This window comes from Henckelia pumila, chromosome 2 (assembly GCF_033568475.1).
Source record: "Henckelia pumila isolate YLH828 chromosome 2, ASM3356847v2, whole genome shotgun sequence".
Lineage (NCBI taxonomy): Eukaryota > Viridiplantae > Streptophyta > Magnoliopsida > Lamiales > Gesneriaceae > Henckelia > Henckelia pumila.
In genome coordinates, this window is record NC_133121.1 from 119,815,319 (window position 1) to 119,843,015 (window position 27,697).

A 27,697-nucleotide genomic window follows, 5' to 3' on the forward strand; every position below is an offset into this window, starting at 1 on the left:
TTTTATTTTTGTTGGCAAAATGCATAATTCATAAATTTATAATTATTATAAAGCACAATGGTCCAGTCAACCTTTTTTCCTTCTTTCCAACTCATGTCTGATGTTTAGATTTCAATCTATGTATGCATTTATTAGTAATTTCAAGATTTTTTTCCCATTTTTCCCCCCTCAACTACCTCTGTTATTATGGATACAATAAATCTCAACAAATCAAAAAAATTTTTTACTTTGTAAAAAATATAAAATTAAATAAATTATTCTAAAAGTAAAAATCTATTGTGCACTTGCCCTAGCACTTATAATTGATTACGCTTGCTGACCTTTACATTATCTGACTAAACCAAAAAAATTAGATCCTACAAACATGAATTGACAGCTCACAAATGTTATTTGCTTACTTTATTATCATCTCTCTAAGTACTACTTCTAATTTAATCTTTTATTATTTCCCAATTCCCATATATCTATTATATATTTTACTCCATCCATCTTCAATTATATATTGAATTTTTTTTCGTTTATCTCAAATATAAAGACACTGCATTTATTAATATTTTTATACTATATTTGTGCAATTATTTTTTGAATAAATTAAACAAAGATAAAATTGGGAGTTTGAATATAAATTACTTTTTCAATGATTTTTCTTAAATTGTGTGGAAAAAAACAGAACTATATAATCGGGGGATGGAAGGATTATTTTTACAAATGTTTTTTTTTCAAAAGTTTATCTTAATTAGATTTATCGTAAATATTGAAAATTTATTTTTCGTTTTTTTGAATATAATCCTGATTTGCCGACGTTGAATTGTAAGCAATATCCGATATGTGAAAAAAAAACATGGCTGAAAAAAAGAAAAAGACAAAAAAAGTTACCGAACGAATTTAGCTAAAAACTCGTTAATTCCATGCACAGAGAAATTGCCAAACAAAGCCCAAATGAAAAAGTGCTTTCACCAATGGCAGTCCTACAAGTCGAAGCGCACTGAAGTGATTCCCCGTGTCGCTTTGAATGCTGCTTTCGAGTTCTCCACCCTTGGTTTTGATCCGAGTTGTCGAAAATCTTCTACAAAAATCTCACAAATGTTATTTTTTTGATGGTGTGAATCAATCAATCGTCTGAAGTTCGTGATAAAAATAAATATGGCGTCGATTTTGGCGGTCGAGAAACTGCCGGTTAAGCTGAGAATATTGGAAGAGAATCCATCGCCTTCGAGCCCGACCGACGCTGTGATTTTTTTTGGGATAAGTTTGGTTTTGGGAATCGCGTCTCGACATGCGCTCCGGGGCACGCGAGTGCCGTACACTGTTGCTTTACTCGTCGTCGGAATCGGCCTGGGTGCCTTAGGTCTGTGTTGATTTGCAGTTGAATATTTCGATTAAATTTGTTTGTTTGTTTGTTTTTTTTGTATGAACTGAATGGGGAAGTTCACTTGTTTGGAGTGATCAGATATCTATGCAATCATATGCCACTATAATTTTGGTTTAATTGGATGAAGCTGGGGAGTTTGGCCGGTTAAGGAGTTGTACGAATACAGAAACGAGTGTTTATGTTCTGCTTTAATACTCTCATTACCGTGTTTTTTGGTGCATATTAATTCAATTTTATCAAAATAAATGCGACTTCCTTAGAGAACAGGATCTACGATGGATATAGTCAACAATCTGTGCCCATCTCAGTACTTCAACATTCACTGTTCATGCATATTCGAGCTTCATAATAATACACTGATACTCTTATAAATGCACGAGCTCAACAAGAGAAAATGGGAGGAAAAAAGTTGTGCCGGTGAAAATTTTCTGCCTTTCATCCACTGTTAAACCTACTTCTACAGTGGTATGCTTGCCAAGATATCTTCTTCCCCATAATAGATAGACTAAAGGTTTATCAACGCATCAAAGATTCACAATCAATACTTTTGAGGGTGAAAATTTAAGTTTGCATCAAACTGTCATTTCTTTACGTTTCTTGCCTGAAGTTATGCCTTTACTAGCCATGTTGATAAATTGGCCGCTGAATTCTCTGCTGTCAATTGAATTTCAAGTTTCAAATAATTCCCACTGGTATTAATGCCCTTCAGAAGTTGACGACTTGGCTTGACATAACCTCACTCACAGATGCTCTCAACCGTTCTAGTTTATAAAAGTATAAAAAGGGATATGTGAAAATAAAAGGGACACTTTCGATTTCAAAATCATCTATGAGTAATATCAATACATCTTGTCTTCTCAATGCTAGGTGCATTACATAAACTGTTCTGCTTACGTTTGCTGGCTACTGCCATTCTTCAATCTGGTGAATGATTTGTTGTTGCTTACTGCAACTGGTACAATGTTTTAATCTACTGCAAAACCATCTGGCCCAAGATTTTGGTCAGTTTTTATGTTTCAACGGACTTGTTTGCAGAATATGGAACAGATCGTGGTTTGGGAAAGATCGGCAAGGGGATTCGTATTTGTAAGTTAGATATATACTTTTCTTTAATAATCTATAACTGATCGGTTGATGCATTTTCAAGTAAAACACTTCTTATTTGTTGTTTCTAAATCACCTGTTATTCGTTGGTGATGCATCATCTTTTTGTAGGGGCTAATATTAATCCTGATCTTCTCTTGGCTGTGTTCCTTCCTGCCCTTCTCTTTGAGAGTTCGTTTCTGATGGAAGTTCACCAGATAAAGGTTCTCTGGCATAACCAAGTCCATTTATTTTAGATTCTTTCCTCTTTCTTCCTCTCCATCCTCCACGTATTAGTTTAAACTCGGTTGATAATTTTTGTGCAAAGAAATTGAATAGCATGAGTCATGTAATGATAACACGGCCTAATTTAATAATTGACACATCTGAGTTTTGCTTATTAAGCGCATGAAATTCTAAAGGAGCATAAATTGTGTAGGGCTTAGCATTTAGCTTTATGTCATTTATATTCAGTTAAGGTAAACTCTAGACTTGTACTCGTGGTCATAATTGCTTGTAAAAGTAGTTTATTTCATGTACTTTCAAAACTTGGGGACATAATTTTAATATATTTCACGACATGTGTCTGTTTTTTTATATTATTATTGTTTTTTGCTTAATCATTTGCATGACATAGATCTCGTACTGGATTTACATTTTATATACTTCATTTCTTCGTCCATGCTTCTGTCTTTTATCATAAGTTTACCTAAAATGTCTTTGTTATCTACACCTCATCATTTTTTGATGCACAATCCTGTTATGCTCATTGTGGTACAAATCAAAACCCCTCTGCAGTAGTTGTGAGTATAAAACATCAAAATGAAAAATGTTGATTGGGATGATTTTTCCAATTTTATGGGGCTGATATTCATTTATTAGTTATAAGCTATGTTACATACTTGAATCAATCAAGTGCCATTCAAAACCATATTAATTGCTACATGTATCACCCAGTTTAATGGCTAGAACATAATTTTAATTTGATTCTTATGCATCCAGTTTGTCATAATGTTGTGAGTTACCATTTTGGATTTCTCCTGATAAGCATAGTAGCTTGCCTTATTCAGACTTGGACACAAAATTCTTTATTTTTCTGAATCAATTTATGGAGAATCCAACTATTTATTTTACAACTGTTCAGATCTCTCTGTAGACGCATATTTATCCTTTGATGGATTATATGAAATGATATGGTTTTAAATGGTAGTATGTGCGGTAAATCAGAAGTCATTGGATTTAAATTGATGTTATCATCAATTTCTTTGGTAAAATATCCCTTTTGTCACATGTTTCTAGCTCGCGTTTGCGGCTCAATTAATTTTATAAAGTTGTGATCTATAATTCAATCACTATTCAACACATTGGAGAATTGCATGATTGAATCTGTATGAGCGAATCATTTGCATATTTCCCTCATCATTCCATGCAGAGGTGTGTAATTCAAATGCTCCTTCTGGCTGGCCCTGGAGTACTCATTTCAACCTTTTGTGTTGGGTCTGCCTTAAAGGTTTGCTTAATTCTGCTTTTTAATATTTTGCCCTTTTGTTTTTCATTATTTTGAGATATTGAGAAATTGTAGCTTGCTTTCCCATATAACTGGAGCTGGAAAACTTCGTTGTTGCTTGGGGGTCTCCTCAGTGCTACTGATCCTGTAGCTGTTGTAGCCCTCCTGAAAGAGCTGGGAGCTAGCAAAAAACTGAACACAATAATTGAAGGAGAGTCCTTGATGAATGATGGGTATAATCACCAATTGATGCCTGAATAGTTGACTGTATTCTGATTATCATCGAATTCTAACTTAGCTAGTTGGTCAACAGAGTTGGCAGTTTATTTTTTTTTTTTGTATCCAATCAGGTTTTTTCACCTTCTGAAAAATATTTTAATATTTTCTTTCAGGACAGCAATCGTGGTCTACCAGTTATTTTATCGGATGGTTCTTGGTTGGAGGTTCAAATGGGGAGCTGTTTTCAAATTTTTATCACAAGTTTCTCTTGGGGCGTACGTCTTTTTACCCTATATCAGGATATCATAATAAGTTATATGTGTAATTTGTTTGCTTCTTTTCATGGCACAGTGTGGGCATGGGTGTTGCCTTTGGAATAGCATCTGTCCTGTGGCTGAGATGCATATTCAATGATACAGTTATTGAAATTACATTGACACTTGCTGTGAGCTACATCGCCTACTTTGTTGTATGTACCCAACTGAACCTACAAACTGGAAATGCTTAGCATTCAACAATGAGTTGTGTGTTATATGTTTTGAGAGACTTCAATTCAAGTAAGATCATCAAGGATCTACATATATTTTTTTCCAAAACAGTGGGATGTTATATGTGACGACCCGAGTTCTAATCTCTCATTAATCAAATCATCATAAATAATAGACAAAGAATCAAAGTCTAAATAAAGTAAATTTTTTTTTTTTTTTTTTTTTTTAAATTAGTACCTCGCTCGATCGGTGAAAACCCACCGATCGAGCGAGCACTTAAGCCCAACTCTCGGGTGGAACAATGTTGGCCTCGCTCGATCGGTTACTTTCTACCGATCGAGCGAGCACAAATTGCTCAAGGTTCTGCTTCCTAAATTAAGGCCTCGCTCGATCGGTGATAATCACCCGATCGAGCGGGCTCAGTTTCCAGCAATTCCAACAGAATTTCATTTGCTGTCAACACATGTTCTATCAAACATTTCTCATCTAACATCAACTCATACATAGCCTATACAAAAACATAAGCTAACATGCATTCTAACATGATACAAGTTGATAGAAATAGATCATCTCAAAGCCTTAAAATCAACATGATAAGTTCATATATCAAACATGGAACATTGTATACAATATCAAGTCAAGTCCTAAGAAATAATATACATCATTCATATCTTGTGTTCATTATTAAGACAACAACCTCATAGCCAACAAGTCTTGGCATATGTAACTACAACATATTCATGTCTTTGAACTCAACACAACATTGACAGCTCACAACCATCTAATCTCGGATCATCACGCTATTCTCTCATCCCTTGTTCTTCAAGATCGCTTTTGCCCTGTTCCACTCCCGCCTATTGCCATGACACATACAACACAACAATAGCCGGATAACTTCGGTGAGAAATATATTTCCCAGTAAAAGCAACTAAACATGCATACCAAATCATGATATAAACATAACTTCAATGCATGTTTTAAAACAAGGTTCACTAATTCATCGTTTGGGATCCCGAGAAGAAGATATCATAACTAACCAGCGACTCTCCCGATCGAGGTGGGGCTACTTATCTTGCTTCTCTAGACTTTGAACCCACTATATATGTAAATCAGACGCTAGGCTAAGTCAACCACCCAGGCCATACATATATAATCCCTCAAATCGTCTAATCGAACATTTCCGTTCATTTCGAAATCAAAGAACAAGTCTTACAAGATGAATGCATCATATATCAACAAGATAACATTCATTAACATCAAGACTCATTCAACCATTCATAGAAAAGCATATAAAAGCAAATAAGCAAATAAGTATGTGATTTAGGGAATTCGATACAAACCATCTCGAGTTATAATCCCATTCAACATAGTAGTCCACTTTTACCTTTCAAATGTGAGGTTTATGGTGTCTTCTAGGTGTCCAAATCTGTACAATTATCAACCATAAGCCTAATCTCAAAATCTGCACTTAAAACCATTCAAACTCCATTGTAGAATAGCTTCAAACCTTGATCTTTCTTCTATCGATTCGATTTTGACGTTTTCGAGCTTGATGGTATTCAAAACCAATCTGAAATAAAGTGTTGAAAGCTTACCAACATCAGCTAGAACTCATCAAAATCACAGCTCAATACAAGATAGCAAAACAGTCTTAAAGCATAAGTTCGTCGGCGTTACGATTAAAGTCGGCAATCCCGAAACTCAAATATAACACTTCTATAATTATACCAGCTGTATTTCAATCAAACCAGCAAAACATAAGGTAGAGATATCGAAATCATTGCTGGAAAGTCATAAAAATACAAGCCATAGCCGTTCGTTGATTCGATTTTGACAATAGCCGATACTATGCTTCATAAACATCAAACAACAACTGATGTACTGATCTCTACCATTTCTGGGTTTCCAAAACAGGATGAAAGACATAACAACTTACATCAATTCGAAGGTCTTCTTGCAAGGAATCCAGAACCGTTTTCGAAATCGAATTCGGACAACCGAAACTCAAGATATTGCAATCACAAGTTGAAGAGGAAGCTTAGGATTTCTTTGATCTTTTCTCTCGGTTCTTACCTCTGAATCAATCTGATGGAATATAGTTGCTTACACGTGATTACTTAAAATCAAAACAAGTGTCCACCAAAATTTCCAATATTTGCACTTTAGTCCTCCAATTCTTGCTTCTTTTCAATTCAGTCCTCAACTTAACATTCCATTTAATTTCAATCCTAAATAATTTAAGAATATTAGAATTTAAATCAAAACTCCAAATATTCCCAAATTAAATATTCTCGGATTAAAATTAAATAATTCCGGGCGTTACAATTCTCTCCCACTAAGACATGATTTCGTCCTCGAAATCTCAAGTACTATCAGCACATAAGATATATCAGATAACAGAAAACTAAAGGAGAACTCACATCATTGAAACATTTCTGAAAATCGTTGCCTCATATCTGATTCCGTCTCCCAAGTTGCTTCTTCAATACCATGACGACTCCACTGGACCTTCACAAGCGAAATAGTCTTCGTTCGAAGTTGCTTCTCCTTACGATCAAGGATCTGAATTGGCTTTTCAAAATAACTCAAAGTTTCGTCGAGTTCAGCCTCATCAGGTTGAAGCACATGAGATTCATCAGCAAGGTATTTTCGAAGCATCGATACATGAAAGACATCATGTATTCCAGATAAGGATGGAGGCAAAGCTAATCAATAGGCAAGATTGCCTATTTTCTCAAGAACTTCATACGGACCGATATATCGTGGAGACAACTTTCCTCGCTTGGCAAATCGTACGTACCTCTGAACGGAGAAATCTTCAAAAATACACGATCCCCCTGTTCAAAAGACAAAGGGCGACGTCGAATATTGGCATACTTCGCTTGTTTATCCTGAGCTGTCTTCATTCTTCTCTGAATAACTTTCACTTGTTCAGTCATATCTCGAATCATATCAGGTCCAATATCAGGTATCTCAAAAATATCATCCCAGAAAAGAGGTGATCGACATTTCCTTCCATATAAAGCTTCAAACGGAGCCATTTCAATACTCGATTGATAGCTGTTGTTGTACGAGAATTCACAAAGAGGTAATGACTCTTGCCAACTAGTGCCAAAATCAAGCACCACAGCTCTCAACATGTCCTCCAATGTCTGAATGGGTACGCTCAGACTGTCCGTCTGTCTGTGGATGATAGGCTGTGCTCAAGTGTAACTGAGTACCCAAAGCATTCTGTAAACTGTACCAAAAATGAGATGTAAATCGAGGATCACGATCTGATACAATAGACTTCGGCACTCCATGTAATCTGACAACTTCTCGGACATAAATCTCTGCCATCTGGTCGTGTTTATACGTCATACGATAAGGAATAAAACACGCTGACTTCGCCAATCTGTCGATAATCACCCAGATAGCATCGCAACCTCTAGAAGATCGAGGTAACTTCGTCACGAAGTCCATGGAAATATGATCCCATTTCCATTCCGGCACTGATAAACTCTGTAACAAACCAGGCGGTTTCTTCCTTTCAGCCTTCACCTGTTGGCAATTCAGACATCGAGACACAAAATCAGTAATATCGGACTTCATTGGTTTCCACCAATATCGAGTCTTCAAATCATTGTACATCTTCCTACCTCCAGGATGAATACTATAACGACTACAATGCGCCTCTTTCAGTAGTTGTTGTCGCACATCAGAAATATCAGGCACTACAAGGCGATTGTTTACATACAAAAGATCATCTCGAACCTGGTATTCAGACACATGCCCTGATCGGACTTTCTCAATCGAATTCTGCACATTCTGATCAAGTTTCTGAGCTTCTTTAATTTTCAAAAGTAACTCTGGTTCAACTTGAATTTGATAAAGTCGCAGAGGCTGATAATTCATATCAAATACTAATCCAGAACAACAACAGTTTTCAATCAAATGGGATACACCAATCGTCGATAGAGATAAAGAACATACCTTTCGACTCAATGCATCAGCAGCTGCATTCGATTTCCCCGGATAGTATTTAATTTCACAATCAAAATCTTTAAGCAAATCAAGTCATCTACGCTGTCTCATATTCAATTCTGACTGTGAAAACAAATATTTCAGACTCTTGTGATCAGAATAGATCTCAAACTGTTCCCCGTACAAATAATGTCGCCAAATCTTCAAAGCAAATACAATGGCGGCCAATTCAAGATCATGAATCGGATATCTGGTCTCATGAGGCTTCAACTGTCTCGAGGCATAAGCAATCACATGCCCTCGCTGCATCAAAACACACCCCAAACCGCGATGAGATGCATCACAATAAACAGTGAAACCACCAGTACCTGAAGGAATCGTCAAGACTGGTGCACTGGTCAATCGCTTCTTCAACTCAATAAAACTGGATTCACAGGCTTCAGACCAGATAAATGGAGCATTCTTCTGAGTTAACTGAGTAATCGGCTTCGCAATAATGGAAAATTTTTTAATAAACGACGATAATACCCAGCCAAACCCATAAAACTACGAATTTCAGGAACAGATGTAGGTCTAGACCAATTGATCACTGCCTCGACTTTACTTGGATCAACAGATATACCATCTCCGGATATGATATGTCCAAGAAAAACAACCTGTTTCAGCCAAAACTCACATTTCGACAGTTTAGCATACAGTTTCTCAGATCTCAGAGTCTTCAACACGGTTCTCAAATGCTCAGAATGATCAATCAAATTCTTCGAATATATCAGAATATCATCAATAAAAATTATCACGAAATCATCGAGATATTTCTGAAACACACGATTCATCAAAGCCATAAACACAGCTGGAGCATTTGTCAGACCAAACGGCATAACTATAAACTCATAGTGGCCATACTTGGTTCTGAAAGCAGTTTTCGGAATATCAGAATCCCTAACTCTCAGCTGATGGTATCCAGATCTCAGATCGATCTTGGAATACACAGAAGAACCCTGCAACTGGTCAAATAAATCATCAATACGAGGCAAAGGGTATTTGTTCTTTACCGTTGCCTTGTTCAGTTGCCGGTAGTCGATGTACAATCTCATTGAACCGTCTTTCTTCCCGACAAACAATACTGGAGCACCCCAAGGAGAAACAATGGGTCGAATGTATCCCTTGGCCAGTAAATCTTCCAACTGATCTTTCAACTCTTTCAACTCTACTGGTGCCATTCGATAAGGTGCTTTAGAAATTGGTGCAGTACCTGACATCAGTTCTATGTTGAAATCAATCTCACGATACGGAGGTAGTCCTGGAATCTCATCAGGGAAAACATCCGCAAATTCACTAACCACTGGCAAATCAGTCAGGTTCGGGCTAGTTTTCAAAATATCAACTGCATATACAATAAATCCCTCTGCTCCTCTCTGCAAAAATCGAGTCATAGATAATACTGAAATCAGAGGAATCTTAGCACGAGAACCCTTACCATAGAATTTCCATTCTTCAGCCATCTCAGGTCTGAACCTCACTACTTTCTGGAAACAATCTACGGTAGCTCTGTACTTGTTTAGCATATCAATCCCGATAATGCAGTCAAAATCAGACATACCAAGCACAAAACAATCTATCTCGATCTCATTACCGTCATACTGTAACAAACAATTCTTAACTGTCTGAATAGATATAAGACCTCTCCCCAAAGGAGAAGAAACAGAGACTACAACAGGTAATGTTTCAACAGGCAAAGAATGTAATGAAGCAAATCGTGCAGAGATAAACGTATGGGATGCACCTGTATCTATCAAGACATATGCAGGATAACCATAAAGAGAACAATTACCTGCAATCACGTCATCTGGTGCTTCCTGTGCCTGTTCCTCTGTCAGTGCAAAGACATGAGCCTGTTGTCTCGATGACTGACTACCTGTCTGATTCCCTCCTGCCCTTGGCTGTTGCTGTGGATGTGATGGTTGGAAGGAATGAACAGAAGAGGCTTGCCTCGCAGGTTGAGCCACTGATCGGGATGACTCTGCACCTCGTGACTGTCCAGAACCTCTCTGATGACACACCCTCGCAAAATGACCAGTCTGATGGCATATATGGCACCTCCCAGATACACCTCGGCACTGATCGGTTGGATGACCTCCACGGCAATTGTTACAAAACACTCCTGACTTCTGTTTCGTGCCACTGGAACTCGAAGAACTGCTCCCTGACTTTTTAAACTGTTTTTCTCGAGCTTGCAAATATCCTTTCTTGCCACTGCTACTACCACCACTTTCAAATCGAGGAGGTTGTTGCGAGATTGGAGCTGAGGGTTGTGACTGTCTCGGAGGCTGAGCGATATACGAAGCTCCTCGCTGTTGTATCAAACCAGCTTCCGCTCCTTTGGCATTGTTCATAGCATCAGCAAAATTATTCGGTCGCCTTGTGTTTACCAAAGTAAAGACCTCCGGAGTCAGTCCATTAATGAATTGATCAGCCATAGCCTCGTCACTATCAGCAACATGTGGAGCAAAACGTAGCAATGTAGTGAATTTTGCAACATAATCTTCAATATTTAAGTTGCCCTGCTTCAGGTTCGCAAATTCTGCACCTTTATCTTTGCGGTAAGACACTGGAAAGAAGCGTTGGTAAAACTCAGTTTTGAAGACATTCCACGTCAGTACAGTTCCTCTACGCTCCAAAGCTTTCTTGGTCGTGGACCACCAGCTCTTCGCAACCTCATGCAACTGATGTCCAATTAATCTGACTCTCCGCTCATCACCATATTCAAGCGAATCAAACAACATCTCCATGTCATCGAGCCATCCTTCACATACAACTGCATTTTCAGTACCTTTCAGAGTAGGCGGATGGTATGATTGAAATCTTTTCAATAATGTTTCCATTGGAGTGGCAGTCATATCTGTCATATCTCGAGAGGTACTTCCCTGTTCATTGCTCGGGACTGCAGCTTGAGGTACTATCGGTGTTACCACTGTCTGTTCCGGCAGAGGAGTATGAGCTGTCTGCTCTGGCATAGGAGTAGGAACCTGAGGTCTAAGAGGAGGTCGTCCTGGTCTTCGAGACATATCTGATTATCAAAAGGGTTAGGATACCACAATCATCAAATCTATCTCAGTCCTCCTCCGATCATCTTACCTCTGATCAAGACTCGGTTCTGATTCAATCTTAAAAAAAATAATCGAAGTACTCAACAAGACATGCTTCCAATCCATTCAGATAATCAGGTAGCATATCATAATTCATCAGAACACATGCCTCTAATCATTTCAGATATTCCAGTAAGCATGCGTCTTCATACTTTCAAATAAAATAAATACAACATCATGTAATAAAATACTTGAAAGTAAGCCATGCTAGCATTTACAACATGTAATTCAATCATGTAATTACATCATAGCATAATTAAAATAAAGAAGCAAGGAAGATGACTCGATCTACCCCACTCACTATCTAACTCAGTCCAGAATTTTCTTGCTCTGATACCACCTGTTGTGACGACCCGAGTTCTAATCTCTCATTAATCAAATCATCATAAATAATAAACAAAGAATCAAAGTCTAAATAAAGTAAATTTTTTTTTTTTTTTTTTAAATTAGTACCTCGCTCGATCGGTGAAAACCCACCGATCGAGCGAGCACTTAAGCCCAACTCTCGGGTAGAACAATGTTGGCCTCACTCGATCGGTTACTTTTTACCGATCGAGCGAGCACAAATTGCTCAAGGTTCTGCTTCCTAAATTAAGGCCTCGCTCGATCGGTGATAATCACCCGATCGAGCGGGCTCAGTTTCCAGCAATTCCAACAGAATTTCATTTGCTGTCAACACATGTTCTATCATACATTTCTCATCTAACATCAACTCATACATAGCCTATACAAAAACATAAGCTAACATGCATTCTAACATGATACAAGTTGATAGAAATAGATCATCTCAAAGCCTTAAAATCAACATGATAAGTTCATATATCAAACATGGAACATTGTATACAATATCAAGTCAAGTCCTAAGAAATAATATACATCATCTCATATCTTGTGTTCATTATTAAGACAACAACCTCATAGCCAACAATTCTTGGCATATGTAACTACAACATATTCATGTCTTTGAACTCAACACAACATTGACAGCTCACAACCATCTAATCTCGGATCATCACGCTATTCTCTCATCTCTTGTTCTTCAAGATCGCTTTTGCCCTGTTCCACTCCCGCCTATTGCCATGACACATACAACACAACAATAGCCGGATAACTCCGGTGAGAAATATATTTCCCAGTAAAAGCAACTAAACATGCATACCAAATCATGATATAAACATAACTTCAATGCATGTTTTAAAACAAGGTTCACTAATTCATCGTTTGGGATCCCGAGAAGAAGATATCATAACTAACCATCGACTCTCCTGATCGAGGTGGGGCTGCTTATCTTGCTTCTCTAGACTTTGAAGCCACTATATATGTAAATCAGACGCTAGGCTAAGTCAACCACCCAGGCCATACATATATAATCCCTCAAATCGTCTAATCGAACATTTCCGTTCATTTCGAAATCAAAGAACAAGTCTTACAAGATGAATGCATCATATATCAACAAGATAGCATTCATTAACATCAAGACTCATTCAACCATTCATAGAAAAGCATATAAAAGCAAATAAGCAAATAAGTATGTGATTTAGGGAACTCGATACAAACCATCTCGAGTTATAATTCCATTCAACATAGTAGTCCACTTTTACCTTTCAAATGTGAGGTTTATGGTGTCTTCTAGGTGTCCAAATCTGTACAATTATCAACCATAAGCCTAATCTCAAAATCTGCACTTAAAACCATTCAAACTCCATTGTAGAATAGCTTCAAACCTTGATCTTTCTTCTATCGATTCGAAGTTGATGTTTTCGAGCTTGATGGTATTCAAAACCAATCTGAAATAAAGTGTTGAAAGCTTACCAATATCAGCTAGAACTCATCAAAATCACAGCTCAATACAAGATAGCAAAACAATCTTAAATCATAAGTTCGTCGGCGTTACGATTAAAGTCGGCAATCCCGAAACTCAAATATAACACTTCTATAATTATACCAGCTGTATTTCAATCAAACCAGCAAAACATAAGGTAGAGATATCGAAATCATTGCTGGAAAGTCATAAAAATACAAGCCATAGCCGTTCGTCGATTCGATTTTGACAGTAGCCGATACTATGCTTCATAAACATCAAACAACAACTGATGTACTGATCTCTACCATTTCTGGGTTTCCAAAACAGGATGAAAGACATAACAACTTACATCAATTCGAAGGTCTTCTTGCAAGGAATCCAGAACCGTTTTCGAAATCGAATTCGGACAACCGAAACTCAAGATATTGCAATCACAAGTTGAAGAGGAAGCTTAGGATTTCTTTGATCTTTTCTCTCGGTTCTTACCTCTGAATCAATCTGATGGAATATAGTTGCTTACACGTGATTACTTAAAATCAAAACAAGTGTCCACCAAAATTTTCAATATTTGCACTTTAGTCCTCCAATTCTTGCTTCTTTTCAATTCAGTCCTCAACTTAACATTCCATTCAATTTCAATCCTAAATAATTTAAGAATATTAGAATTTAAATCAAAACTCCAAATATTCCCAAATTAAATATTCTCGGATTAAAATTAAATAATTCCGGGCGTTACATTATATACTAGTAATATCACATCCCCACCTATGAGACTATGACACATCACGCATAAGAATAACATGAATTGACAGAATTGATGATATCATCTTTGGATTAAAAACGAATCTTTAGTCAACAAGAAATATTCTCTAAAGGTAATGGATTATAAAGGTTAAAATTGAACAAAACAATATTCACAAACAAACCCCATAACCAATATCTTGTACGGCCTCACATAAACAAGCGTATTGGTCGTCTTTCCTTCTCACTTTGTTTTTTTTATGGGTGCATTTAATTGTGGTCATCTTCCAATCATAATAACATCCAACCAAATGTAGATTATATTTCCTCAATCATCCTGTTTTCCAAGTTATGAAGCAGTTTCATCACTTGCTTCTTCTTGTTCTATAGCTAATGCCAAATAGTTTACCAGGCACAAGAAGGAGCCGATGTTTCTGGCGTTTTGACGGTCATGACTCTGGGGATGTAGGTTTGAATTTTTTTTGCATTAGAATGATGATAGTACTTCCATAAACGATTATCCTAAGGTTACATTAATTGGTAGGTTCTACTCTGCTGTGGCTCGAACTTCCTTCAAGGGTGAAAGTCAAGAAAGCTTGCATAATTTTTGGTATCTTTTGCTTGTCAATTTCTACCGTAAAATATAATTTCATGTTTAAGTTATTTGTTGTAACATGTTTTGTCGTTTATTATTTCTGTTCTTAACACTGGACACATAATTTTCCATAAATGATTTGGGTATTGAGAATATTTAATGTAAAGTCAAAGTTTCATAAATATAATGGATATGACAAAGTTAGAATTTACAGTAATCAAAGTGTTTCTGATGCTCAAAAAGTGTGATTGTTACATGTGCATCAAGTTTTTTTTTGTGAAAGAGATTTTTTTGGTAGTTGATAAGATATCGAGGATGTGTCGTGAAAATAAAAGTAGAAGATCAGACAATTATAACTTCAAAAAATGATTAAGACAATTGTATAAGCAAGACTACCTAGGTATTTTAAATTATACATGATATTACTTCAGATTTATCGATGATTGAGTTAATACCAAAAGGTTTAGGAATCTTCTTTTCTATATGCATTAGTCATAAACTGGCTGAAAATACATCTTCCATGTTAATTATCTATTTTTTCTTTGTGAAAATTTCATTATCTCATGTTAATAATTCTTTATTGCTAAAAATGCATGCTCCGTTGTAGCTGGAGACAATGGAAGAGTAAAAATAATTCTAGTTAAATAAGCATCACACTTATTGAATATTGATCACATGGTAAAATCGAAAAAAAAAAAAACGAATTAACTAACTGATTAAAAAAAATTCCTACGAGCATATGCTGGAAATCAAAGTTCAACAATCGATTATAAACTTTTGAAATCAAAGTTGTGAAACTTCAACGATAATTCAAGATATGCATGACAGAGTGGTGACCACGGTAAAAACTGTAGTAAAGAGTGTCGTGCTAAAAAAGACAAACACTTTAAGATGAGTTTTGTTGTGGATTGATAGATAAGAGTAGTCAAGACGGGAAAGCGTACATGGATGAGTACTCACACCAAAATGGATGAATCTAAAAATGAATATATGATTGAAGGGAGAAAAGATAAAATGGTAGGTTCAGTCACAAGGAAAATGTGCAAAAAATAAGTTGGAAATATTTTTTATGCATTTTCTAGTGATTTTAGAACTAAACCTTTATTTAGAAGTTCTGGAAACAATGGAGCTAGGACAGGTGGTTTCATATGAAAGCAATAATATCATCATCCCTCACAGATTTTGTTGATCTTTTCGATTGACTCTTTTGTTATGAGTTTTCACATAGTTTGACATCATTTAATTTATCTAATATGCTGATCAATTTCAGGGTTGGGGTTTTATGACTTATTAATCTGTTTCAGGGAAATGGTTGCTTACATTGCCAATACATTAATCTTCATCTTAAGGTAAAACATGTGTCATCTCTGAAATTTTTTCGTTTTTGTGTTATCTCAATTTTGTCTCTCGTAATTTTTTCCTGTCTAAAATGGCATTGAATCCTATACTTTGATAGAACAAACTAAGCAGCTTTTTGTAAGACCACAGACTTTGTTTACCGATTTTGGTTGATATTTATGGATGTGACAAAATTCTTTTGCATCAATGCACTGCTGAAATTACTGGCTGACTTGAGAGAGCGTGGTTTCATTTTTGCCTTTGCAGTGGGGTAGTCATAGCCGAGAGTTTTCTTGGGAGTGATGGCATAGATAAAACTAATGGTAAATTATCTTCTTTTTCTTAAAATAAATGCACACTAATCAAGAACATGTGGAATGCTGTATTTTTTGTTTTGTTTTTTTTCCCTGCTAAAGTAGTTTTTCTTTTCACAGAACTTTCTTGGGGTTATCTATTCCTTCTGTATGTGGTTGTTCAAGTATCCCGGGTTGTTGTCGTTGGAATATTGTTTCCATTTCTGCAATATTTTGGTTATGGTCTTGACTGGAAGGAAGCTATTATTCTTGTGTGGGCTGGTTTGCGAGGGGCCGTAGCATTGTCGCTTTCACTCTCTGTTAAAGTGAGTTAATCTAGCATCTTTTATATAATATTTTAGTTCTATCTGATTCATATGTTGGCATGTCTGTGTATGATATTGGATATCCATTTTTATATGAGTGGTACTATTCATACTAGATCATTGAAGTATAATTTTTTTAATGCGAGAAGAGTGTTGACAGAAATAAACCAAGTGGTTGGAGATTTCATAAGCATTAACTTATGTTTAATCTTGCATCATTCAGGTTGGATATTTAAAAATATACTTTATATGTTTAATACGAGACATGCATGTTAGGGCTCGAATTTTTGCAGTTCGAGTGAGTTAGCTATTAGTAGCGAGTCTATCGGCAGTGACAGGTGGAACGGTAGAGTTAAGTGGAAATAATGCTCAGAAAATTGTAAGTGTGGCAGTGGCAGTTTGGAGCTCATAGGCTCCAGTAATTTAGGGTTTAAGAAGTTGGATGAACAGTTAGCAGCTCATAGTTCTAACACGACAAGCCAAGTATGAGAGTCAACAATTGGTAAATAGTTGAGAGCTCGACCATTCCAATATATGCAAGTCCAACAATATTTGAATCATTTTGTGTTTAGCAAATCCTTAATGGTTATCTGAACTACCCAAGAAGTTTGAACTCACTAGTCAAGGAACGAACAATCCAAACTCAAAAGTAAAAAGCGTAATTAGATAACTGAAGCTTAAAATATAGTCAACTGACAGTAGTCCGAGGAGTAACAACAATGACCTCGAGACGACATATTTTGTTTCGAAAATGAGCTAAATGATGATGTTGGAAGCTCACAGTTCAGAGCAACTGAAAGCAGAGCAAATTTGATGAAAGATAAATCGAATCAAGAATACAATCCAAATTGACAAGGTAGTGCCAACTGTAAAACAAGCTAACTGGTTGGGAGAGTACTAATCGATATTTAGAGAAATTTAATGAAGCAAAGATAATAAGACTGGTAAAACATATGGAAGAAATTCAAAAGGAAAAAATGGCAACAAGTAAATGGTATAGATGAACAAACAAATGAACAGTAAATAAATACGACTGTAAGAGAGATTATAAATGGGAGAAGCACGTGATCTGAGTTTTGTCTAGACAATCTAGCCAGGGTGAAAAAAACGAAAGCAAAGTTGTTTGTAGGCATAAGAAGTTGGAAACTGGAAGGTGCAAGAAGACAACGAATTCATGACGTTATAGAGACAAACTGAGCTTCGGAAATAATGATGAAATAGACACGGGCATTGAGGATATAGAATAGTTTCCCCAACTAATATTGAAAGCTCAGTTCGAATTTTACGGGAATCTGAAAAATGACGTGCTGACTCCTGAGTACTAATGGCGGGTTATTGCCAGCGTTTGCATAGGCCTAGCTTCAAGACACAACCAGAGAACCTGTTGTGTGCGTTTATTCAGTGAAAAAGTCAATTTATTTTATTGACTCACAGAAATTCTAGTTTTCAGCACTCAGTTTAAAATAGGACTTGAGAAGTTAACATACTTCTAAGTTCTTTATGGTATGCTTTTGTTATGTCTCTCCAAAGTAATGACTTTGAGTTTATATGCAGAACCTATTTGTTTGATCGTGTTATGTCATTTCAATTCTGTTTTTTTTTTTCCTGCATAATATGGTTAATGTGAGAGCGGTATGTTTGGCGGGTTGTTTACTTGTTTATCATGATTAATTCTTCAAATTGTTTTATGTACGCTTAAAAATGAAAGTTATGATTCTTCTTTATTTACACCTTTTTCTCTACTTTCTGGTTGCAATATTGGTACCTAAGTTTATTTTTTTTTCTAAGTTATCCCTTTATCTGTGTTTCAGCGTACCAGCGTTCAGTCTACTTTTATCAATTCTGATACTGGAAATCTGGTATGTCTTAAATTCAATGTCAACTATCTGCAGATTCGAGAATAAGAATGCTTATATATCCCATGGAATATATACTTGTTTCTCATACTTCAAAACATACATCACAGGTGTTAATGATTTTATTTATGTGTATATTTGCTAGAGTTCTATAAATCTTACTTTTTATTGCTTTTGCAGTTTGTATTTTTAACTGGTGGAATTGTGTTCCTTACACTTATTGTGAATGGATCAACAACACAGTTTGTTTTAAGTGTTCTTAACATGGACAAGCTATCGGCAGCTAAGGTAAGGATATACTTATATGTGTTATTCTGTTTCGAACACGGTGAATTTCGTCAATCATGATAATGCAGATGGGTGTCAAGAGGTTATAATAACTCAATCATATGAGATAAACAATGATCCAACTCTGTATCATGTTTAAATAGAAGTGGCTGTTTAAACTGATTGAATCTTAAAAATAGTAGAGCTGTGATCAATCGTACTGCGCTGTCGGTATCCTGGGATGCACAAAAATTTACTGACATTTTTTGTGGGTCTTATGGGATTTCATCTTTTCAATGTATCATGTACATTCGACACATAACACATTTAACATCCTCGAGAATTGGCGGGGAAGAGCTCTAAGCTTTCCCATCGTGTTCTGGATTTATACCAAATTAAGTATTATCAGGAGCTTCTTCCATGCAACTATTAACAATCCCAATGCCAGAAAATGTGTCGTAGGAAAGAACCATGACCAACATCACCTCCTCAAAACTGTACCTTCTGGTTTCTCTCAAAGAAATGTGGCAACTCATATAGGTTAAATCACATTGTATCCAATTATCATACTTTTCCTGGAAAAGGTGAGACAGCAAATTAGTGGAACGAAGAATCACATTTTTTCTATAATGCCATGTAGTGGTCCAGATTCCTTTTGTGATCGATCTCATCTCTAAACCCATGCTCATGATTCAAGAAATTTTGTTTTTAATAAACTTGCCATGAATTGCACACAAATTTAATATTTCGTCAAAAAGTTATTGCACACATTATTGCATGTTATTCTAAATTGCAAATAACACAGTTGTACACTTGTACTCTATGTTAAAACCCACAATCATGAAGTAAAGTCCTCAATTTATTTCTTGATGCCAAATTCGAATGTATTTCACTGAATAATGAATATTCATTAGTCATTTGATAGTATTTATCATTAACTTTAACTTCTTCAGAAACAACTATAGACTCCAAAGGCACTCTAGTATTTTAAATTCTAAATTTTCCCAGTTCTCTCACTTCTATCACCTGCATCTTGTAACCTAGCTCAAAACTACATTTTCAGAGGGTATTTGCTTCCACAGATATGTTTCCCTAATTACTTATGTTAACTAATGTGATGTATTAAATTTGTAAATGTACGTATTGAAATGTTCATACAAGTGTGCACTGCATTGGCTGTAGAATTGTGTGCATATGTCTAGTCTTGTCTTGTGTGTCTTTAATGCTGAAGCATAAGTAGTTTCTTGATGACCCATGTAAACTATTTACAATTTTTAGGTTTTCACATTTTATGGCAGAAAAGAATATTGAACTACACAAAGTATGAAATGTTGAACAAAGCATTAGAGGCCTTTCGTGATCTTGCTGATGATGAGGAATTGGGACCTGCCGACTGGGCCACTGTTAAGAAATACATTGGATGCTTGAATGATGTTGATGGTGAACACATACACCCCCATTCCTCATCCGGGCGTGATGATAACCTTGACCATATGAATTTGAAAGATATTCGCGTCCGTTTCTTAAATGGTAATTAGTTTATACTTAAATTCTTTGAACTTAATTGCTTTTCATTATGTTTGCAGTACTTAGGCCATGTTCTGATACCTGAACAAATGGTGTCTTCAACTTTTCTCCTCTGTAATGATGGTTTTTTGTAATTCTGATTTATATTTTAAAGCATCAACCTTTGTCACTAGAATGCCTTTTTGTCCGGTTGTTACAGTTTGAATTGCTTAAAGATGTGATATTTTCTGTTTTACTTTTACCAATACCAAAGCATGGCTCCTTAGGCTACTTGTCAAAGAACTTTTGTTTCTTGATATTATTACCTGTTAGCTTGGAAAGATTTTGAATTGACTTGTTATTTTACTTATTGTTCTCGTTATGTCATTGACTTGTTCTTGTACTTTTTATTCTCTTTATGTCATTCAGTTAAAATCTCGTGTTCATTCAATTCAGATTATGAATGCACAAAATAAAGATCTAGTTTGACTTGGTTACACAGACATTCTTTAGTTTCTAAAACTGGAAACAAGTAACTATAGCGATCCAAAAATGAAGTAACTTATTTTATTTAACTAATACGTATGTATCTATTTTGGAGATATGATTGTTGCCATAATTGAAGTTTAATATCCTCTCTATTTAAATAGTGCTCATTTCTTTTCATTTCTCCTTCGTGATCAGCCAAGGGGTTTTGTGTTATGTATAAACAAACCGTAACATGATCATATTTATGGTCAGAGTTTGGTCAAAAAATTGATTGCATTAGTGTGCAAGTGATTGACTTGCCCAACTCTTTTGACATGCATAACTAAAATAGATGAAAGTGACAATTTCTCCAAAAACCGACACTGGCACTAGTATTGGGAGTAGGGGTGCAAATGAACCGAATCGAGCCGAATAATGGTAAAATTTTAAGGTTCGAATTCGGCTCGTTATAAGTATATTCGAGCTTGATTCGAAGCTCGATAATTTCAAATATTTTGGCTCGATCGGCTCGAAATGAAGTTCGAGTTCGAGTTCGGCTCGAAATATTCGAACCTATTCGTGAATTATTGCTCGGTATTATGGTTCGAAAAACTCGAAATGTTCGAAAAGGTTCGAAATGTATATATATTTATTATATAATTATATTATATTAATTATTAAATAAATATTAAGGTCGCGAACTATTTGCGAACTATCGAACAAAATATTTTCGGCTCGAATTCGGCTCGAGTTCGATAAATTCGAATACAAATCAAATATTTATCGAGTAGACTCGAAAAGCTCGTGAACCTGTTCGGTTCGATTGCACCCCTAATTGGGAGAAACAAAGAATGCTATAGATTTCGAGAACCCATAATATAACTATGCAGTCCTTGACAGGCATTTGACGATACCCAAATAGGATCGCAAGTTAGGTGAATATACATTTATGTCCACATTCATTGGTGAAATGAAATGGATCACTGTCTTTTGTATCTGGCACATGCTGGAGTAGAAACGAATGGTCAATTGAATTCATCTTGATAATTCTTTCGACCCAGATCACAGCTATGATAGAGAAATCATGCAAAATAACTCATTTAGGTTCTCAGTATTCCCCAATTATCACAATTTTTTATGTTAGCTGGCCATGGCCAAATAGAAACGAGAGAGAAAAAAGTTAAAAACTGGATTGATTTTGTGTAAAAGTTGTGTGCGAGATTCATATTGGAATGGAATCCTGATGTTCAGGTTCAGAACAACATTACATGGACCGAGTAATTCTCACAGTAAACCTCTTGAGCTCATACTCCTATGGCTCTGTATGGAGCAGGGATAAGTTATCTGAAGTTTAACTGCTTTGGGTGCCATGTTGAGAGAAGAAGAAGAAACTTAAATTGATTGGAATGGAAAGTATTAATTGTTAGCCCATTGGAGTTGATGATCTTGAATTAAACAAGAATAACATGTGAACTTTAACAGCGATACACCATCAACTAAATTAAACAGAGACATTGTTACAAACCATATATACAGAGTGTGATAACATGAATCAGATATCTAAATGTTCGATATTATTGTGATTACAGGTGTTCAGGCAGCTTACTGGGTCATGCTTGACGAGGGAAGAATCACTCAAACTATTGCCAGTCTCCTGATGTTGTCTGTGGATGAAGCAATTGACAGGGTAGCTTGTGAGGCCTTGTGTGATTGGAAAGGTCTAAAGTCTTATGTGAACATGCCAAATTACTCCAAGTTTCTCCAATCAAGCATGATCCCTCAAAAACTTGTCACGTTGTTTGCCGTAGAGAGATTAGAGTCAGGATGCTATATTTGTGCTGCCTTTCTTCGTGCCCATAGAACTGCAAGACAGCAACTACACGACTTCATTGGTAAAAATTATCTGTGCAATATTACTACCAAAAACTATTGCATTTAAAGAAAACTATCCCTGTCTATGACTTAAATTTCAATTTTTTCGTATTATGTAATTTCTGAAAGTAGTTTTCCATTGTTGGACCATAACTCTGAAATGAAATTTGAAGAGTTTTTGAATCTTGATTTTCCGCAGCTTCATGAAACAACTTTTGGTTTTGATCTACACGTTTCCAGATTTCTTTGTTATCTGTTTGTTTGGGAGGAAAGTTAGTACTTTACAAAAATGTTGCAAGGTAGAATTACTCTGAAAACTGAACAAACTTTCCAAAATATCGACCCTGGTGGCCTTGGTGCTAATGATTTATTGAAGTATTTCTTAATTTACTTACACATGCATTGATCCCCTTAGGAGACAGTGAGATTGCTGCCATAGTTATTAGAGAAAGTGAGGAGGAAGGTGAGGAAGCAAAAAAGTTTCTCGAAGATATTCGTGTTACGTTTCCCGAGGTATGTAGACTGTACATGTCTGCACCTGTATTGTTGAGTATGTTCTCAGTAAGATTTTAAAGTTGCAAAAATCTTCAGGTGCTGCGTGTTGTGAAGACGAGACAAGTTACGTACTCAGTGCTGACTCATTTGATTGATTATGTTCATAATCTAGAGAAGATTGGCCTATTAGAAGAAAAAGAGATGAGCCATCTCCATGATGCTGTCCAGGTAAATCACAGTGATTTGTTTTACATTCATCTTTACTTGTACTTTACCTTCTGGAGATCATGCTGACAATAAATAAAAACGTACTGCAGACTGACTTGAAAAAAGTCTTGAGAAATCCACCTTCAGTGAAACTTCCCAAATTACGTGACTTGATAACTTCAAATCCTTTATTGGGAGTACTACCTTCCACAGTATGTGAGACTCTAGTAGGATCTACCAAAGAAATAATAAAACTAAGTGGTTCTAATCTGTACAAGGAGGGATCCCAGCCAGGTGGTATCTGGGTAATTTCAAGTGGCGTAGTCAAGGTATCTAGCGATTTTGTACTTGGTACAATTGATATAGTTGCATATTTCAGCCAAGTCATCCAATGTCATTTGTTACTATCTCATGAATGAAATTATATGTTCGCAGTGGTCAAGTAAAAATACTTGTAATAAGCCATTATTGCACCCAACTTTTACTCACGGAAGTACTTTGGGCTTGTATGAAGTGCTTGCTCAAAAGCCTTACATCTGCGATATTATCACGGACTCTGTGGTACGCTGCTTCTTTATCGAAACTGAAAAGATCCTTTCTGCATTGAGATCTGATCCTGCAGTGGAAGATTTCTTTTGGCGGGTATGATGTCGATGTTTTTTTTTACAGCATGTGCAACACTTCCTGTTCCATTTTTCTCGTTTTTGCATGCCATTTTCTGGATATGTTTTTTCATGTCAGCTGATAAAGCATAGCGTTATTCAAGTCGCCATTCAAATATATTAGGAGAATAGGAGGTTGGTCCCATAAGTTAACTATGATGGAACTGATCCCATTATCTGCAGGAGAGTGTCCTTGGTCTTGCTAAACTCATGCTTCCTCAAATGTTTGAGCAAATGGCAATGTCAGATTTAAGAGCACTTATGGCTGAAAGATCGATGATGAATATATACATACGAGGGGAGAGTTTTGAAGTACCCCATAATTCTATTGGTCTCCTATTAGAAGGATTCATAAAAATGCAAGGTTGGCAAGGAGATTTGCTTACAGCTCCTGCAGTAATATTTCCATGTGTTGATCAAAATGCTCGACGGTCTGAAAGATTGGGTACTGAACTTGATTCTTATTTAGACAACTTCTTTGCCAACTCATAGTATACTAGTTTTATTTAGACTTGACAGAACGCTGAACGCTGGATTGTGTGGTTTATATAATTTTCTATTTATATTAATTTTATCTTTTATCACTTTACCCTTATCCAGAGGTCCTTGAATGCCATCTTTCCGTTGTTCATGCTGAAATTTTGAATGTTGGAGATGCTGATGTCAAATATTTATGACCATCAATTATGGCAAGGATCCTGCCAGACAAAAAACCTAAAAGTAGGTCGAATTTAAACATGACTTTAAATAAATCTTTGAAGAAAATTCCCAAGGTCCATGTATTTAGGAAATTCTCGGTTTTATGTTTCTCCATGTCCCTTTCATTGTGTGTTCTGTTTTCTGTACTACAACAGAGTTTTATCATTTTTCTGTTTTATTTCATTTATTGACGAATACAGTTCTATGATGCGATTTTCTTCCGGATTCTGTCATTTGGTTATGCTTTGACACCTGCACCAGCGATTAGAAGCATTTTTTTCACACTCAAAATGGATAAAAGAGAGATGGATAGATACACAGAGAGATGCAAAATTCACTTTGTCAACATTTCATCACTTTTCAATATTTGACCTTCAGTTTATTTTCTCAGGATTCCTTAGTTCATTCTTGCAATTCTTCTTAAATATAGGTTCCAGCGAAGGAAGTTTCTCTCAGCAATTGTCACTATATCAGGTTGAGACTAGAGCAAGGGTGATCATGTTTGATATTGCTGGATATGATGCCAGCAGAACCTTGTGCAAGAGGTCGTCTTCAAGAATATCACAATCTGCAGATCACCACTCTGGATCTCTTGGTAGAGAGCATAGTGGTCTGATGAGTTGGCCTGAACAATTTTTCAACCCCAAACTTCATGATCTTGAATCATCGAATCGACAAGAAAACAATTTATCTGCAAGTGCAATGCAACTCAGCATCTTTGGCAGCCTGGTAGATATAACTCATCTTTTATTCCGTACTTTTATTTATTTGCTACGAAATCATTGACATGAAATAGTTTTTTGAGTCAAAAGAGATATTGTTGAGATTCCTATGTTGGTGTTTTATTCAACGGGGGATGAGAGGAGTAGATTTTATCCCTCCCAAAACTTTGTACTTTGGTAGAGGTATGGGCTGATACTAACGTCTTGAAATGTTATCAATATGATTAGATAAACGTTAGAAGACGACGTGGCCCAAGCTTCCCAAGAAGTAGGAAAGTATCCCCAACCCATAGCCAGTCATATCCCACAGTTCCTGTGACTCATCCTCGACCACCTCTTGTTTCTGCAAAATCTGAAGGGTCTAGTACACTGGGAAAGAGACTTGGCATGCAAGAGAGCAAAGTAAGCCATATTTTGCAGCTTGAAAAATTGCATCAGATTGAAACTCGTGGAACAAGAGATGACTCGAGCGATGATTCTGGCTGCGAGGATGAACATATTGTGAGAATTGATTCGCCTAGCAGGCTGTCTTTTCGTCATGCTTCATGAATCCCTTGGTTAATTTTACTTAGTTTTCACAGTCGATTACTCTATTTATAATTTTAAATTATCCCCATTATATAGCAGTGAGGAACATTTATATCATCTAGCTGATGTTTACATCTCTCGCGTGCTTGGATGAAGTTTATGGGAGCATGTGTGGCTACAAAACGAGGCTGATGCTGTGATTAGGTTCACTTCCCAGATGTTATGAGCATATGCTTTAGAATGGTTGAGAATACGAACATGCACAACACAAAATATAATATACTCGAATAAATATGGTAAATTACTCGTGAATAACAGTCATCTAAGTGGTCACAGTATTGTGACCACATAGTACTCTACTCATGTGACTTCATGGAATGAAATTTTCAAAATTTTGGTCCCATGGTAATCATGAAAGTTGATACTTAGATTAACATGTTGCGTTAGGTTGAACCGACTACCGAGGCTGAAACGATGTGCACATTAGAGTACCAACACAACAATCTGACTCGAACCCAGAATTTAGATATTGAGATCAAAGTCAGTTTGCCATCACTAGTGAGGCACATTATAGCAAATCATTTTCGATTTGAACGATATGTTTTTAACCACACAGGATAGGTTATCTTTACATCTAAGTATGTTAAGAGAGTATCTTAATATCATAATATTGTCCGAACCCATTACCTTTTCAATCGAACAAAATAGGTTGAAATGTCGGTTTCATGCTTTTCTTGTCCCAAAATTTTGTTACAAACAACAGATTAAAGCCAAGAAATGTACAGAGGGGCGCAGGCATGATGAGCACGAGTTGCGTACGCTTGCAAACGTGTTAACGTTACGTCAAATAATACAGAGTTTAAAGAATGCCTGCAAATAGCACGTACTCCTTACTCCTCTTACTGCTTTTGTTTTCTTTGGTTCCCCACTTTCCCAATCTTCTACTCTCTTCCCTTTATAAATGAATGTTCTCAATCTCATCGTATTATAAATGTGACCCGCGGAGATTTTTCTATACTGTGGTGTTTTTATCATACGATGTGGTCAAATTTTAGCCATTAGATCTTTGGCAAATGATGTAAATTTTCGTTTTACGTGCGGAAATACGGTATACCTCATGGGGTTAATTGAGGCACGCATACGGAATTTTATTATTGGTAGAACATACACTTGGCTGAGTAAGAGATAATAGGATTCACAATTCTTCAATAAAGGGAAAAAAAAATTAAATGTACAAAATGACAGCAAACCCATATTATAGGCACAAAAATTGTTGAGGAGGGTGATGGGAGATTCATAAATATTTCCCAATAATTACGTACAATATATCCCTTTTTATGGAGACAGCATGAATCGAGTTTTTGAATTGAGGCATTGACTAATTACTATGTCTTGCATGTGACGTTTAATTTGGTGAAAGATGCAATAATTCCTATTCATGATTTCCAATGATTATATATGGTTGTACATAACCCATATCTTATTTTAAATATATATAATCAGTACGTATGTGTACCTAATAATCTATATGATTTGTAAG

General features: G+C 36.1%; 1 protein-coding gene across 8 annotated transcripts; it reads left to right on the forward strand.

Annotated features, from left to right (window-relative positions):
* The first annotated feature begins 908 nt into the window (after positions 1–908).
* Positions 909–26,274, forward strand: LOC140884918 (sodium/hydrogen exchanger 8). 8 transcript variants are annotated; one of them, XM_073291813.1, is made up of 23 exons: positions 909–1,348; positions 2,408–2,458; positions 2,588–2,679; positions 3,888–3,965; positions 4,038–4,195; positions 4,355–4,456; positions 4,533–4,650; positions 14,714–14,792; positions 14,868–14,933; positions 16,189–16,267; positions 16,524–16,579; positions 16,691–16,875; positions 18,687–18,734; positions 18,912–19,019; positions 20,297–20,528; positions 22,562–22,864; positions 23,260–23,357; positions 23,436–23,567; positions 23,657–23,875; positions 23,982–24,188; positions 24,392–24,653; positions 24,809–24,928; positions 25,338–25,474. In XM_073291813.1, exons 1-22 carry the CDS (start codon positions 1,144–1,146, stop codon positions 24,883–24,885), a joined length of 2,955 nt encoding a protein of 984 aa, XP_073147914.1. In that variant the 5' UTR covers positions 909–1,143; the 3' UTR covers positions 24,886–24,928; positions 25,338–25,474. The 8 variants fall into 8 exon arrangements, with proteins under 8 accessions (XP_073147914.1, XP_073147910.1, XP_073147911.1 ...); XM_073291809.1 differs by lacking the exon at positions 24,809–24,928 and adding an exon at positions 25,858–26,274 and having other exon boundaries at positions 911–1,348; positions 25,338–25,636; XM_073291810.1 differs by lacking the exon at positions 24,809–24,928 and adding an exon at positions 25,858–26,274 and having other exon boundaries at positions 911–1,348; positions 14,736–14,788; positions 16,223–16,267; positions 25,338–25,636.
* Positions 26,275–27,697: the final 1,423 nt, after the last annotated feature.

Bases quoted from the DNA above. Each gene is read 5' to 3' on its own strand.
- LOC140884918 (XM_073291809.1), top strand. From the start codon at position 1,144: ATGGCGTCGATTTTGGCGGTCGAGAAACTGCCGGTTAAGCTGAGAATA. The intron at 4,196-4,354 runs GTATAATCACCA...ATTTTCTTTCAG, and splicing joins GAGTCCTTGATGAATGATGG to GACAGCAATCGTGGTCTACC. The intron at 23,358-23,435 runs GTATGTAGACTG...AAAAATCTTCAG, and splicing joins TTCGTGTTACGTTTCCCGAG to GTGCTGCGTGTTGTGAAGAC.